This window comes from Acromyrmex echinatior, chromosome 12 (genome assembly GCF_024713525.1).
Source record: "Acromyrmex echinatior isolate Ae372 chromosome 12, ASM2471352v2, whole genome shotgun sequence".
NCBI lineage: Eukaryota > Metazoa > Arthropoda > Insecta > Hymenoptera > Formicidae > Acromyrmex > Acromyrmex echinatior.
In genome coordinates this window covers 3383159-3397549 of record NC_141863.1, presented here as the reverse complement: position 1 = coordinate 3397549, position 14391 = coordinate 3383159, and the positions used below count along the sequence as shown (strand labels likewise).

Genomic DNA, 14391 nt, shown 5'->3' with positions numbered 1-14391 from the left:
TATATGTAATTATTCTTTAATGTTCTATTTTTAAGTCATTAATTGTTTATCCCATTACTAGTTTGACGTATTCGCATCAAGGTATCTTTTTGTAAAGCCCGGCTTGCATTTTCCTAGTAGTCTATAAGCGTTTAAGTAATTGTTGTCCACTTTCAGGACGGGAATGATTTACACGCGCATTCCGATTCATAACCGCAGAAAAGTAATCTCTCTCTTTCGTGTCTCTCCATTACCTCGCCGCAGATGTTATCCTCGTATCACTGTCTTACGCGAGTCGACGTTTTACTTATTCAGGTTTACGTGTAAACCGCCACGTTTAAACGCGAGACACACATTCCACATTCTGTACTCCGTTTCTCTCTTTCCATCCGACCATAACTCGAGGTTAATTTCGTCGAGGACGAAGAAATCCGGGGCCGTGTCCGATGCGAGATGATGAAGTTGTCTGCTCGATAACTTCTTCAGCTGTGCGAAACCCTCAATCTAAGATAAACGTGGACATCCTTCCTGACCGTCGCCTTTCTTGCGTCTTCTTTGGTAATTAATTCATCTCGCTTAAACGTGATATTACCATTGTTAATGCATCAGTATGCCATGCCATCGACCTGCTCGTCACGAAGGACGGAGCAATCTCGTTTGAATAATGCGCAAGATCGTCAATCACGAAATGTTCCTAATGTGAAATGTCGGTGGAGGAGCAAGAAGTGTCGATTCGAAGGCTACGGGTGGTTTGACTCGAAGGTCATCATATCTTCTCCCTTTTCTCATTCCATTCTATGAAGAACGAATGGAGTTCTGAAGTGAAATCAGACTTTGATGTTGAAGTCTTCTTTTTAAGAAATCTGTACGATTGCGCTTCGTGATGTGCGTTGTGTCTACGTCGGGAAGTATCCTTACTTAGTAAGTTGTGAGAAAACCCGAAAACTTTCGTTAAGGACCCGCTTGTTAGTGCGTGCAAGAATATACGAGATTCTTTGAAACGCAATTTATCTCGTTAACGTTTCTCTAGTGCCTTCGAGAGGCAAGCCTTCTTCGCCAATCGTCCGCTTTGCCCACGATAAAACCTCGAATAATCTCCACGGAAAATGAAGACGAAGATGAAGATGCGAGATGAAAGGCCGTTTATGAGCTTCGTTTGATTACCGCTTCCCTGATATGAAACCTTAAAGTACATCCGTAGATTTCTGTACGCGTCTATCTTTGGTCTTCACTTGAATGTTTCTTCCCATCGTTAAATGTCAGAATTTTCCATGATAATGTGGCTTCTAACAGAATACACAACTATAAAAGTTTGCCTTTATCCTCTTTAGTATCAGTAGGATGATCTCTTCATACCTTCGAGAGCCAACCGCCTTCGCAAGAGAACATTCTTCTCTTATTTAGCATATGTTTCGTTACTGCGCGTGAACTTGACGCGAAACACGACCGTGTCTCTCAATTTTTCGCGCAATTTCTAAAAGAACAAGAAGAAACGTCCTCGGTAAGCGACTTATTTCAACCGACTGATTTATAGAACTCGTTACAACGACGATACATCATTGTAATATTCGCCGTTGTGGGACAAGTCTTGCCGCGCCGGAATAGTATATTTATGGCGTCTACCTTGGATAATATCCCGGATGGATGGAGATGAGAACTCGAAAGGTCGGCTTCTCTCTCGCCTCCTTGATTATTATTCCCGCGCTATGATAGCGCGAAGAGCGAAAGGGCTCCTACGCCGCATAGGTCATTGCACCAGGACGAAGCCTCCCGCCACAGGGGAGCACAGCAGCGTAATCATATTTTTTTTACTTCGCTTGTTCCGTCTTCGGTTCGCCTGTCTTCGCCCGTCTTCTGCATGGTACACCGACGACGATATCTAGCTGCTAATTACTTGGAGGATTTATCAAGATCGCTTGGTGTGCGTTCCAATGTGCGATCCGTCGAATCGATCGATCGATCGATCGACCGACCGATTTCAAGTTATCATTCGCTTTGATCGCTGAAAGGCAATGGATCCTCGGGATCACGCTTCTCACGGAACATCGTGGTGAGTCCCACGCTATCTAGAATAGCGTAACATCATAGTAACACACACAACACGACACACTTTTTTCTTCATTCTTAAAATCAACTGTGAACTCTCGATCAATTATAAAGAATTTGTTTGAGGTATTTCTTGTACCACTATTATATATTGAGGTGTAAATTTATCGGCTCTTTCTCACGGAAGAAAGAAGCGAGTTCTCCGTCAATTTCACGGTTCATTCGATGGATGAAATATTGAAAAAGAAATCGAGCTCCGCGAATATTTTTCCAAACATCTCGGTTGCTTCCAGCGAGAAGTTTAAGCGCTATTTTACGTACCTTCATTGTTTATGAATCCAGTCTTTCTACGCCAGTTTTCGTTTCGCTTCTTCTTTTCTATCATTCTCTTGCTTCCTTCCTCGTATTCTCGTTCCTGCGAACTCATTATTTATGAATCCACACTGGTGCTACTGATCTACGTGCGTCGTGGAGATAGTACGTGGTTCATCGGGTTCATCGCGGTTCAACTCGGTGCTCGCGAAAATATTCAGCTACTCGGAAACTGCAAAGATATATGTGATGATAAGAATCAATTCATAGAAAATTATTTATGTTTTCTTTCAATTGATTTATTTTTTATTCTACTCTTCCATATTTTTTTCTCATTTTAAATTAGAATAACACGCCTTACGAGATAATTAAAAAATATATATTATTTATATATTTAGACATATATATATTCACTGATGAATTATCTAATTATTCACAAACATCGTATATCACATTATTGTTGCCTTGTATATTGCTGTTCACGTGAACTATGCGCTCACACGAAAGTCTGCCTTTCGCTTTCATGTAAATTTGAGTCGTGAGCAGTCGGATTCATCACGAAAGCGGATGTAGTATCGTGACGGGAAGCGCTTCGCGCCATGAGGGTGTGAAACGACCCTAGACGAGAAGGAGTGATTCCTCTCCTCGGAAAGTCAGAACACGTTGGTTGGCTCTCGCCCTATCGCAGCATCATTCGGGATAGAAAGAGCGAGGTATAAGACGAACGACGGCATACGTGAGAGCGTAACGTGCACGATGTATGTGCTCTTAGCAGAAATAACAATCTTGCCTTTCCTTAAAACTTTTCCCCTTTCCCTTTCGTCGACGCCGGGGATGCAACAGCGAGTAAACAATTTTCTCCTCCGTCTAATCAGTTCCACCTAGGTAACCACGTAAGTCGGAACTGGCAAATGTTGACGGGACGTCAATTCACATTCGGTTGATGCTTTAATCAAGATAATTATACTTCATTCACAATGTTTTTTATTGACCAATTATTATCAGGCTTCGTACACGCTCATAAGAAACTATCCTACGGAATACTGAAACATGGATATTTAACAGCCGATGAGATCTTCTCTGTTGCGGTCTTCTATAAATATACGAAATAATATGGAGAACGAGCTGCCGTGTCTTTAATATGTGAGAAATTTCCTGGTGAAGCTATTAATTCGAACGGCATTGACGTTGTAAGGGTCATAAATCTACATATTTCAGTAGCCGAAGGGTGTATTCAGATGCATCTTATTACCGATAACACAATGATTACAATTAGTACTTCTAGGCAGTTTATCTTACGTTGCAAATCGTCTACGGCGTTTCCTAAGAAGCTTATGAGAAAAACGGAACTATACTATGTAAATTTTTTTTACTATTTTTCTGAAAGGAGCAGTAAAATAAAGTTATGTAAAATAGTAGAATAGTTTAGAGTGTATTTCCCTGCAGTTCGTCACGGTAATGTATCTCTCTAATGTACACGGAACGAATTTGCAAGAATCGTAAATGACCCTATAAACATCCGATTCGTTTTACGAAAAGACAGCTTAACGTCGTGACACCGTAATTGAATCTTCTCTCGATGGACTCTCGAAAGCCTGTCATAATTATGTAGTACGAGACCTCCACGACGCTGCATTATCCAAAGATGGCGATCGTGACTCGATAATTAACGGTTTACGAGAATGTCTAGATTCAGATAAACGCTACGGACATGCATTTAACCGTAATAATCATTAGTATAAAATTACCTTAATTGTTTGTCAAGCATTTAGATGTCATGCATGTTGAAAATCTTTTTCCGAGAGTGATTTTTTTTTCTATTCGACTCCTCGTTTAATCTGCAAATGTGCTTATTTTACGACATCAGAAGCAAGCATAACTGCAAAACGATCATCAACCTATAAAAGTCTCATTTCCTCCCTTTGCTAATCGCTGGAGTATGCTAACAATCGCCTATAATTGGTACATAATCATGTATCCGCATATTATAATGACTTTTATCAGCAGAATCCTGGCGGAAAGTAATGAAATTCTTCGCTATCGGGGGAAACGCGTTTCAATAAGAAACACGACTCGTCAAGTACGGTAGGCGTGCGGTTCGCACGAACTCATCGACGATTACCGGAAGTGTCGATCTCGCATGGCGAACGTGCCTTGGGCGCCTGCGGAACATCACCAGCCTGCGAACCTGTCGACCAGGTCTCGCGCCAGACGGGACTGGTTGTGACGTAAAGGTCAGGGGCATCGTACGTACGCGGAATAATTTTTTTCCCGCGCCTACAACGGGTCGGGAGACACTACCGTGAGATTGTTAAGGTCGTTCGTGCTACCATATTGCATATCTTGATCACCGCTTGATATAAATCGACGTGAATTGGAACACGGGAATATATCGTGACTGTAGTAGATAACGAAGAGTTCATTTATCCTTGCCTGGGCTGTTCGATTTCGATAGAAACGTGAGGACGTTTTAGTTCCGTTTTAGGACTTGAGAATTCCAGTGAGACATTCCGCAGCAAACAAATTGACATTATTTGTTGTCATTATTTTGATTTGTTGTCATCATTTCATAACATCTCTTTTTTTACATCCAAATGACAATAGATGGTATCAGCTGTTTGCTGAGATGTAACTGGGATGAATCGATGCTGAATTTAATAAATCTATAAGTCATCTAGACCCTTCGTCTTATTCGCAGAGATGAAAAGGCACGTTCTGTGAAATCCCGGAAATCCGAGTTTCTCAGGTAACTCGTGACCCCGTATAAGGCGAAGAAGAAATCCATGCTCCTTCCGCGCTCGCGCACGCATTTCTTTCACCTCGGCAGTCGCATTAATCTTCGTAACAGTGCATCAACCTGCCTACCGAGCGCGCCTAAGCGCATTCCTCATTGTTAGCGCGCGACTTTGCCACGACGTGCATCTCGTGGGTGCGGGATTGCGAGGAGAGACCACGGGGCCGCAGATGGAGAGGGGAGGATGAACCTTTGGCCTCGGTGCAGGCCACGATGTGGCTCTCCTTCCCTCTGGCGATCTCCAATGGAGCTCTATTATACTCGGTGACCTCGAACTCCACGAAACTACGTGGTTAATCTCGAGCTGTTCGGGTATGATGATCATATCTGCATTCTTGTTATCGTAATGTAGGCTGGCAAATCAGACGTGCACGACCGGGAAGAAAGTTGGTCAGCAAAGTTGACTTGTTGGGAAATCGGATGAACAGTTGCGCGCAGATGATTTATGTAATAATGGCATTGTTCAGATATTTGGAGTATCCGCGGAACGTATTCACCACCGAAAAGATAAAGGAGATTCATATAATTTTATTATCACTTGTAGAAGCGTATTAGACGTGATAGACAAATGGAAAGTATTGATATATAGAACATTTTGTGATTTTGCAGACATTAAGACTCTCGTTTCTTAAGAAACTAACATCCTTTGCATGAAGAAATTAAGGACGATAACGAAAACGGCCGGGTTTCAGAAATTACCAGCATTAGCGTGACATGTCCGCCACAGGCTAGGAAAAGATTGATTGTGAAGGAAATACGCGCGTTCTATTTTCGATGCTCACGCATGGCGGTGAAATTATTTCTTGTGCGGCGCTGTTATTACTGCGAGATAAATTATTCGAGATACCAAAGAGAGAGCGTGAAAAGTTGATCTCGCGAAGTCAGGGGATCGAACTCGTCCTGTCGAGGATCGAGACCTACAACATCGATGAGAAGGGCGTCTCCCGCGTAACTAGATGCGGGAAAGGAACAGAACAAAAGAAAAACGGCAACGGGAAGAAACTAGGAAGCGGTCTCGTGAAACGCGAGCAAAACGTAGTCCTGCGTGGTGTGCGGGAAGTTGCAGCACTTGCACGCTTGCAACGAGCAGATTACAAGAGTACACTCGACGGAATAGCAAACGACGCGATTTTTTTTTTCAACTGTATCTCGGCGTAATCATCTACTCGAACTTTTCATGAGTACTAAATTCTCGTTCAACAAACGACCATATCGCTCAGCAGATTCTCCGCGCTGATGAGGCGTGTAACCAGAGTGATTAACTTTACCCTTTCATTAGAATCCACTGTAATCGAGAATTATACCGGATTAACGTGTATTTGATTACTGGAAGTGGAATTTCCGCGCGCACAATCGTTTGAATTTATACTCGGGGTATTGACTTGCTTCATTGGTAAGCTTCAAAAGTAATGACGCTACGTGTATTTCTGCATATACTGGTGTATTGGGAGTACAAATAAGTTTCCGTCGTTTGACAAAAGACGGCGCCACTAGCAAGCTATGAGTAAAATTGTCTGATGTAAAACATTATATCGTAAGACGTTTGGACATCAGTCAACAATATAACCTTGAAATACTAGCGATTTTGTATCAGCATCATATATTTTTTTTTTGTGCGAAAATGCCAAGTTTTGAGCCGAATAAGCGTCATTTGCGGGAACTTTTGATTTACTTCTTTAATTTGAAGAAATCTACAGCTGAGGTTCATCGATTGCTTGTAGAAGCATATAGTGAGGCTGCCTTAAGTGAGAGAAGTCGTCGTGAGTGGTTTCAAAAGTTTAAGAACGGTGAATTTGACGTCGAAGACAAAGAACATATGAAGATATCAAAAATTGGATCGATAATTGGATAGCCTTAAAAGATGAAGCGTTCTTCCAACACGGTATCCGTATGCTAGAAAGATGGGAAAAAGTAGTGGCTAGCGACAATACTTTCAATAAAACATTATGTACCTTTCTTTCACGATAAATGCTTAATTTTTGATAAAAATGGCGGAAACTTATTTGTACTCTCAATATTTTAATTATTTGGCGGTACATGGCGCGTCACAATTATTCCTTGTAGGACGCTATACACGGAAAGAATAATTTTGTTGAAAAAAAATTGAAAATTTATAGTTTTGCTGGATTAGCTGGATACAGATCTAAAAGTAATTTTGTTGAACGGTTAAAATAATTTTATTCTAAATCTAAATTTAAACTGATTGCTAGAATAAACATTTTTTTGCAGCGTTGTTCGTCATTTTTTAATTTCCGGTATAACTATTTTGATAGTCCAACAAAGTGGTTTTCAGATTTGTATTCAGCAAAATTTAAAATTTTTTAGCAAAATTATTTTTTCCGTTCAGGAATTAGCTCCACGCCAATTCGAAGAACAATACTCGGTCAGGCTAATTCTAATTACAGCTTCTGTAACTGTGGTTTCCTCATTCTCATTGCAGATGGGCTCATTTGCGATCGGAACGGTAACAGCCACGGCCGCGAGCCTGATATTCATGGCACTGTTGGCGAGCGGCGACGGTGCGTTGGGTAAGTTTTTTCTAAAATTAGTCGAGGCTTTCGTCATTACGTTCTAATGGAAATTTATGTTGAATAGAATTCTATAAGAACCTTTCGATTGCTCATGTAATGAAAGGATGTACTGAGGATGCTTCTGTAGAGGCAAAATTGCTTCCACGTTTCAGCCAGGACGGCGTTTGAGAAGCTTACCGACTACGATTACCGCGGCACTACCTATTACAGCGTGAGGAATCTGTCGTTGTACGAGTGCCAAGGATGGTGCAGGGAAGAGGCAGAATGTCAGGCAGCCGCGTTCTCGTTTGTCGTAAATCCCTTGGCGCCGATGCAAGACACCCTCTGCCAGCTGCAGAACGAAACGGCCGCCACGAATCCGGCGGCGCAGCCCCAAAGAGCCGCCAATATGTACTATATGACAAAATTGCAGATAAGATCCGGTGAGAATTGGCGCATTAGTTAATGGTTAAATATTTAATACTTACAACATTCTTTCTTTTCGATTTTTGAATGTTCTGTGGAATAATAAATGCACTGCTGTTGTTATAATACTCGTTAATGTGATCTGGTTACCCAGGAAGCGGCGGATAAAAGCATAGTAAACGGAGAAAGAAAAATGACAAATGAAAAAGATAATTTACACAAGAAATTTTTACGATGGGAAAGACCGTTATTTGTGTGCGTTGCAGAATAATATGAAGAATAGACCGTGAAATACGATAATCTGATACGTTTTAAACTCAAAGCGAATAGGTTTGACAGTATCGGCATAACGACTTTCAAAGCAAAGGCTAACTAACAGCATTTTGTCGAACGAAAAAAAAGTCTTCCAGGCAACAAAACAGTTTAAATTATTAAGTGCGGCTAGTTAGAAGATTTAAAAACAATTTGATTTGCTTAGGAAAACAATAAACGTCATTTATCTTTACAAATACATTTAAATCGGATACATTTAATGCAGAAAATATATTATTATGTTATTTATAATATATTTTAAAACAGTAAGAATCAATCAAATTACTTATTAAAAATTTTCATAATAGAGAAAAGATAATGTAATATTTTTACATGCTACATTATTGATATATACCGACAAAAGTAACCAAGGATTATTTTTTAGGAAATAATATTTCAAAATTAATTTTACTGTATAAAAAATAATTATATTATTATAATTATTACAGTAGTTAACTAACATTATAGCGTCAAGTTGAAGTTAAATGTTGGTACTTTAAGCAATTTTTTTCTTTTAGAAGAAAACTACAAGAAAATTCTCATAGGTGGTCAGGTAGTCAGTCTTTGTCCGTTTTTCCCTGTATATATCCGCGCCAAAATAGCCTTTATTTTTCAGATTTTCTTTGCTGGCTAGGTCATTGAATCGGCTTTACAATAAATGTAGTCGAGTATCCGGGAACTAAGCCGAACGCGTTTAAACAGAAAGGTTGCCACGGTATTACCTGCACGTGTGCAAACCTTGAAAATTCTTAGAATTTTGAAGAAGGTTCTAATATTAACTTAAGTCTATTTAATGTCTTTTTTTAGATATATGCCGCAGTTCATTATTTATGAAAGCATTTTATTACATTGGAACACTAAGAATACTATTTCATTTGTGTGTTTTTGCCGCATTGAATGTTTAATAATATTCTAAGAAAAAGGTCTTTTCTTTTGAAAAAAAATGTTCTGCTATACACACATATACGCAAGACATATACGTTGACTTAAAGGGACAGAGCACTTTTCACTTCCTTCCCATAAAATAAAATTATTGATAAAGTGACATCTTCCAATAATTTTTATCTTTTGTTTTTTAACAAAATATTTTTTAACTACAAATAATTAAAATTGCGAGAAAACATTGATCAGGCGATACGCTACGTAAACATTACTCTGCTGCGAATTAGACGTGTCGTCTGCTATCTGTAATCGAAAAGAAATTTCTTTTTTGATTTCATGTATTGAATATTCTGTTTGTACAATTTGTTTTTCATGTAAAAGATAATCTACATACTTCAATACATTTCTATCTCCCTCTTTCGATAATGTAAAGACTATTAAAAAAAAGATCATTATTTGAAATGTTTTTGCCTTATCCCCTTCCCCTCCCTCCTAATATTTTTTCCAAATCGACGTCATTGTACGCAAATATAATCTTTGTAGCTTATTTATTTTAATTAATCTATTAGAATACATTTCTCTCACAGTTGTATATGATTAAGCAATATTTTTTGTGAAATTTTTCAATACTTTAAATATTAATATCTGATTTTATTCAATATTTTAACATGTGCTCTTCCGTATAATCCGGGAATTTTTGGAGGAAAATTTCTTGCGCTTCAAGAAATTGCATGTTGTCTATTTAATGAGTAAAACGATTTTCTTGGTGAGTTGTTTCGCGCTTTGTGAGGCACTCTGTGTTCGTAAAATCGCTTGCTACCTACTTCGACCGATAAACAGGATGAACAAAATTTCAAAAGAATGGGCTTTGTTCCAGTGATCGTTACAAGTCGTTTATAAACTGCAAAATTTTACATAAGTCTTACCTTTCTTCAATTTTCCTTGCAAAAGAAAGACACTTTATTTGCCAGTTTGTCTTTGTGTTCTATCCTTGCTGTGCCCTTGCTCGTAAAATATATAAGGGATACAATTCTTGAAAAGAAAGAATGGAACTGAGCTAAAACTATTTAAAACACGCTTCTATGAAAAAATACATTATTGTATCTTTGTGAATGGATATTTTAGAAAACATTTTTCATATTTCTGGGATCTATATAAGAAGTAATACTCATTTACAGGATTGTCACATACCTGGAAAACCGAGAAAAGTCAGGGAAATTGAAATTGATCATAGAAAACCGAGAAAAATCAGGGGAAAATATAAAAGAGACTGGAACTTTTCACTCACAATCGCTTAAACTGCTCCTATTCTAAATAATTTTTGTAATTCTTTAAATATTATATCTGACGTTTATAGTCAAATACGTTGAAAACTCGTGTACTTTAAATAACTTTTTAAAAATAATTAAAATCTATATTTTATTCATTAATTTCATTTGATCATTCTTTTTCATCATAACATTTTTTTTTTCAATACTAATTTATTTTTTATTGAATTACCCTTGAATTTGTCCTCAAAATTTTATTATGCTACCAAGCTTCTTTTATCTACTAAGTTTTCAATAATATAAGCTAGCTTTCTTACAATTCTTGATTCTTAAATATTACAATTTTTTACATATTTTTGAATATTAAAATTTTCACATATTTTATATTGGTCATGAAAATTTCCCATTTTTATCTGGAAAACCTAGAAAAGTCAGAGAATTTTAAAATTAATTTTTTATGATAACTCTGGGATTTCTAAACTAACCGTCTGAAGTCAAATGATTTATTTGCAGAAATTGTGACAATGTTAACTTTGCCACAAATCATTATTACGTAAATTATAAAATAGTAAAGTTACAGCCAATTTTGTCATTTTCCATAAAAATTGTGCAAGATTTTTTAGAATTGAATGTAGAATTCAATAAATATTTTACATAATTGATTGACAAAATAATGGGTGCCTTATTAGTTGACGAAGCTTCGCTCAGAACGAACGATTTGTCGTCAGCGGCCACGGTCAAGAATTTGTACGGTCGACGATGATTCATCCGTGAAGTAGCCATGCGTCCCAGCGGTTCGTTGGCACCGCTTCCGCCATCATCGGCAACTCTAGCGCCAGTTTTGAGGGTGTAACAAAAGAAATTGGAACGCCGAACGGGATCGGCCGAAATACATTTCGGGCCCATGTGCCAAAAAGCGTAGTTACGTGCGTCATCATCAGATAACGATGCCAAGTCACATGATAGCGTCTCATGATTTTTCATCACAGAATCTTTAGCAATGGGCTTCACACAATCCTCCCGTTTTTCATTACGTCATACTCCGGGAATCATGATAAATGTTTCATCATTTCAAAAAAGAAAGCAATAAGTTAAAGAGATCTTCCAAATTATTAACAATATTTTTAGTTATCTTATGATCTAATTTTTTACCTGATGCTTTTAGTATTAATCGAATATAAATAAATTTATTTGGATCAGAATTGTGATTTTTCTGACTTTTATCTGGTGATTTCTTTGATTTTTTTCTATTTGTTTTTAAGGAGAAAATGAAAAAAATGCGTTAATTTTCAAGATATTATTTAGCTGAATCGTAAAATTATTATAGTAAAATTATTATAATTATTATATTATATAATAAAATATATTAGAATATTTGTATAGTTACAAATAAAACGCGTTAGACAAATCTGCACAGATTGTATCATAAGTGTTATTAGAATGCATACATAATACAAAAGAGAAGTAAAAATATCTCTATAGATCTATATTATTTTAGAGAACGTTTGTTTACGACCATGGGCCTTCGAGCGTATCTCAAATAAAATGATTCGCGGATTGGACAACGCATTAATTTACACGTCCACAAAGGAAGCTTGTCTCGCGGCTTGCTTAAACGAGCACCGCTTCACCTGTCGCTCCGTTGAATATAATTATGTGACGCTCCAGTGTCATCTGAGCGATTCAGATCGTCGAACGACGGGTCAATACGTTCAATTCGTGGATGCGCAAGGAGTGGATTATTTCGAAAATTTATGCCTGAAAGGTAAGCGGTTGTGAGGAAAATGTTGAAAAAATAATTCTAGATATATTGTCGATGAAAAAGAAATAAAACTTGTCTATTTAATCGGTTGCTAATAGGAAAAGAGGCATGTAAGGCTCAAAGGATCTTCCAGATGCCCAGAATCGGTGTGGCAGACGATAAGGTTGCACAATATGCGGGCCTGCATTATTACACGGATAAAGAGTTGCAGGTTCAAAGTGAGTCCGCTTGCCGATTAGCCTGCGAAATCGAGAACGAGTTTCTTTGCAGATCTTTCCTTTATCGCGGTGCGCCACAAGGGTCGGCTTATAATTGTCAGCTCTTCCATTTGGATCATTGGACTCTCCCAGATGGACCTTCCACGTATCTTAACGCGGAGAGGCCTTTGATCGATAATGGAGAACGAGTTGGCACCTACTTTGAAAATTTCTGCGAAAGTAAGGGATGTAGATTAAGAGAATTTAAACATGTATGCGCGATGTATTAATCACACGTTATTATTTTAGAGGGTACTGGACCAATATCGGACCCGTTGCCGGTCGTTTTTGAGACTACAGAAGATTCTACGATAAACAATCTCACCCGAAATGACATCAATTGCGACAAGACTGGAACTTGTTATGATGGTACGGAATAAATATAATAATATAATATCATATAAAAATGTAAATTTAATATCAATCTTGTCTAATTTAATATTGATCTTAATGATTAATATTACAGTATCGGTTGACTGCAAAGATACTCGTATTGCTGTCCAAGTTCGTACAAATAAGCCTTTCAATGGACGTATTTATGCTCTCGGACGATCTGAGACTTGTAATATTGATGTTATTAATAGCGATCTCTTCAGGCTCGACCTCACGATGAGCGGACAAGATTGTAACACTCAAAGCGTGGTAAGTATAATATATAAAATAATGATAATAACATTGAAAAGTAATGTAAATACATTTTTTAAAGAGTTTTTTTAATTGTAATAATTTTTGAAAATTATTTTGTTTGGATTCTTCTAAATATTTATTCTTGCATATGTTACAATTTTATAATTACAATATTTTCTATTGATGCCTGAGAAATATGCATGCTTAAAAGAAATTACCTCAAGCAATTAGCACTTATTACAAATATTGTATCACATGCCCAACATTCTCAATCTGTCACATTTGATCATTGACTAACACACTGCACTGTCATCAATACGCAACATAATTGTTTTCTCACATCTTTATATTAAAAAAAAATCTATAAAGAATTTACGTTAATGCACGTCCCTCTCTCTTTGAGTACATAATCTCTGTTGTACTTTCTTTTCACCATGGCAGCGTGACGGTTTTCAGACTGGAATATATTCAAACACGGTTGTACTGCAACATCATTCCGTGGTAATGACAAAGGCCGACAAAATCTACAAAGTTAAATGCACATATGATATGTCCTCGAAGAATATTACATTTGGTATGATGCCGATCAGAGATCCAGAAATGATCAGTATTACTAGTGCACCAGAAGCGCCTCCACCAAGAATTCGCATCCTCGACAGCCGATCGCGAGAAGTTGAAACTGTACGCATTGGTGACAAATTGACATTCAGAATCGAAATCCCAGAAGACAGTAAGTTTGCTTTCAGCAAATTAATTTTTCTCTTAAAAAAGAAAAAAAAGTTAATTCAATAACGATACAATGAGTATCTGACAATTTACAAAAATTAATATTTTGCAGCTCCTTACGGCATTTTCGCTCGTAGTTGCGTAGCTATGGCAAAGGACTCGAAAAGCACGTTTCAAATTATCGACGACGAAGGGTAAGTCTATTTTATTCTGTTTAATATTTCTCATTTAAGCTTAATAAAAAAAAAATAAAAAGCTAACAAAATCTTAAACATTTAAATTTTCAGATGTCCCGTCGATCCTTCCATCTTCCCCAGTTTCACTCCCGATGGTAACGCTCTGCAATCTGTATACGAGGCCTTTAGGTTCACCGAATCTTACGGCGTGATCTTCCAATGTAACGTGAAATACTGTCTGGGACCTTGCGAACCGGTAATTAATTGATTTCTCATTTCTCTTATTATAGGAAAAGGAAGCCTCTAATAATTTC

General features: G+C 37.6%; 1 protein-coding gene across 6 annotated transcripts in view; it reads left to right on the top strand.

Annotated features, from left to right (window-relative positions):
- Positions 1-14391, top strand: part of tyn (trynity) — a 196376-nt gene that overhangs the window by 178752 nt on the left and 3233 nt on the right. For 4 of the 6 annotated variants that reach the window (XM_087412159.1, XM_087412161.1, XM_087412157.1 and 1 more), the window contains 9 exons: positions 7572-7659; positions 7815-8084; positions 12028-12294; positions 12390-12728; positions 12798-12917; positions 13015-13190; positions 13617-13905; positions 14014-14095; positions 14189-14333. In XM_087412159.1, the coding sequence (XP_087268285.1) occupies positions 7572-7659; positions 7815-8084; positions 12028-12294; positions 12390-12728; positions 12798-12917; positions 13015-13190; positions 13617-13905; positions 14014-14095; positions 14189-14333 (1776 nt within the window). Of the gene's footprint in view, positions 1-6359; positions 7014-7571; positions 7660-7814; positions 8085-12027; positions 12295-12389; positions 12729-12797; positions 12918-13014; positions 13191-13616; positions 13906-14013; positions 14096-14188; positions 14334-14391 lie in introns of those variants that run through there. The other 2 variants (XM_011068978.2, XM_087412158.1) reach the window with 2 other exon arrangements.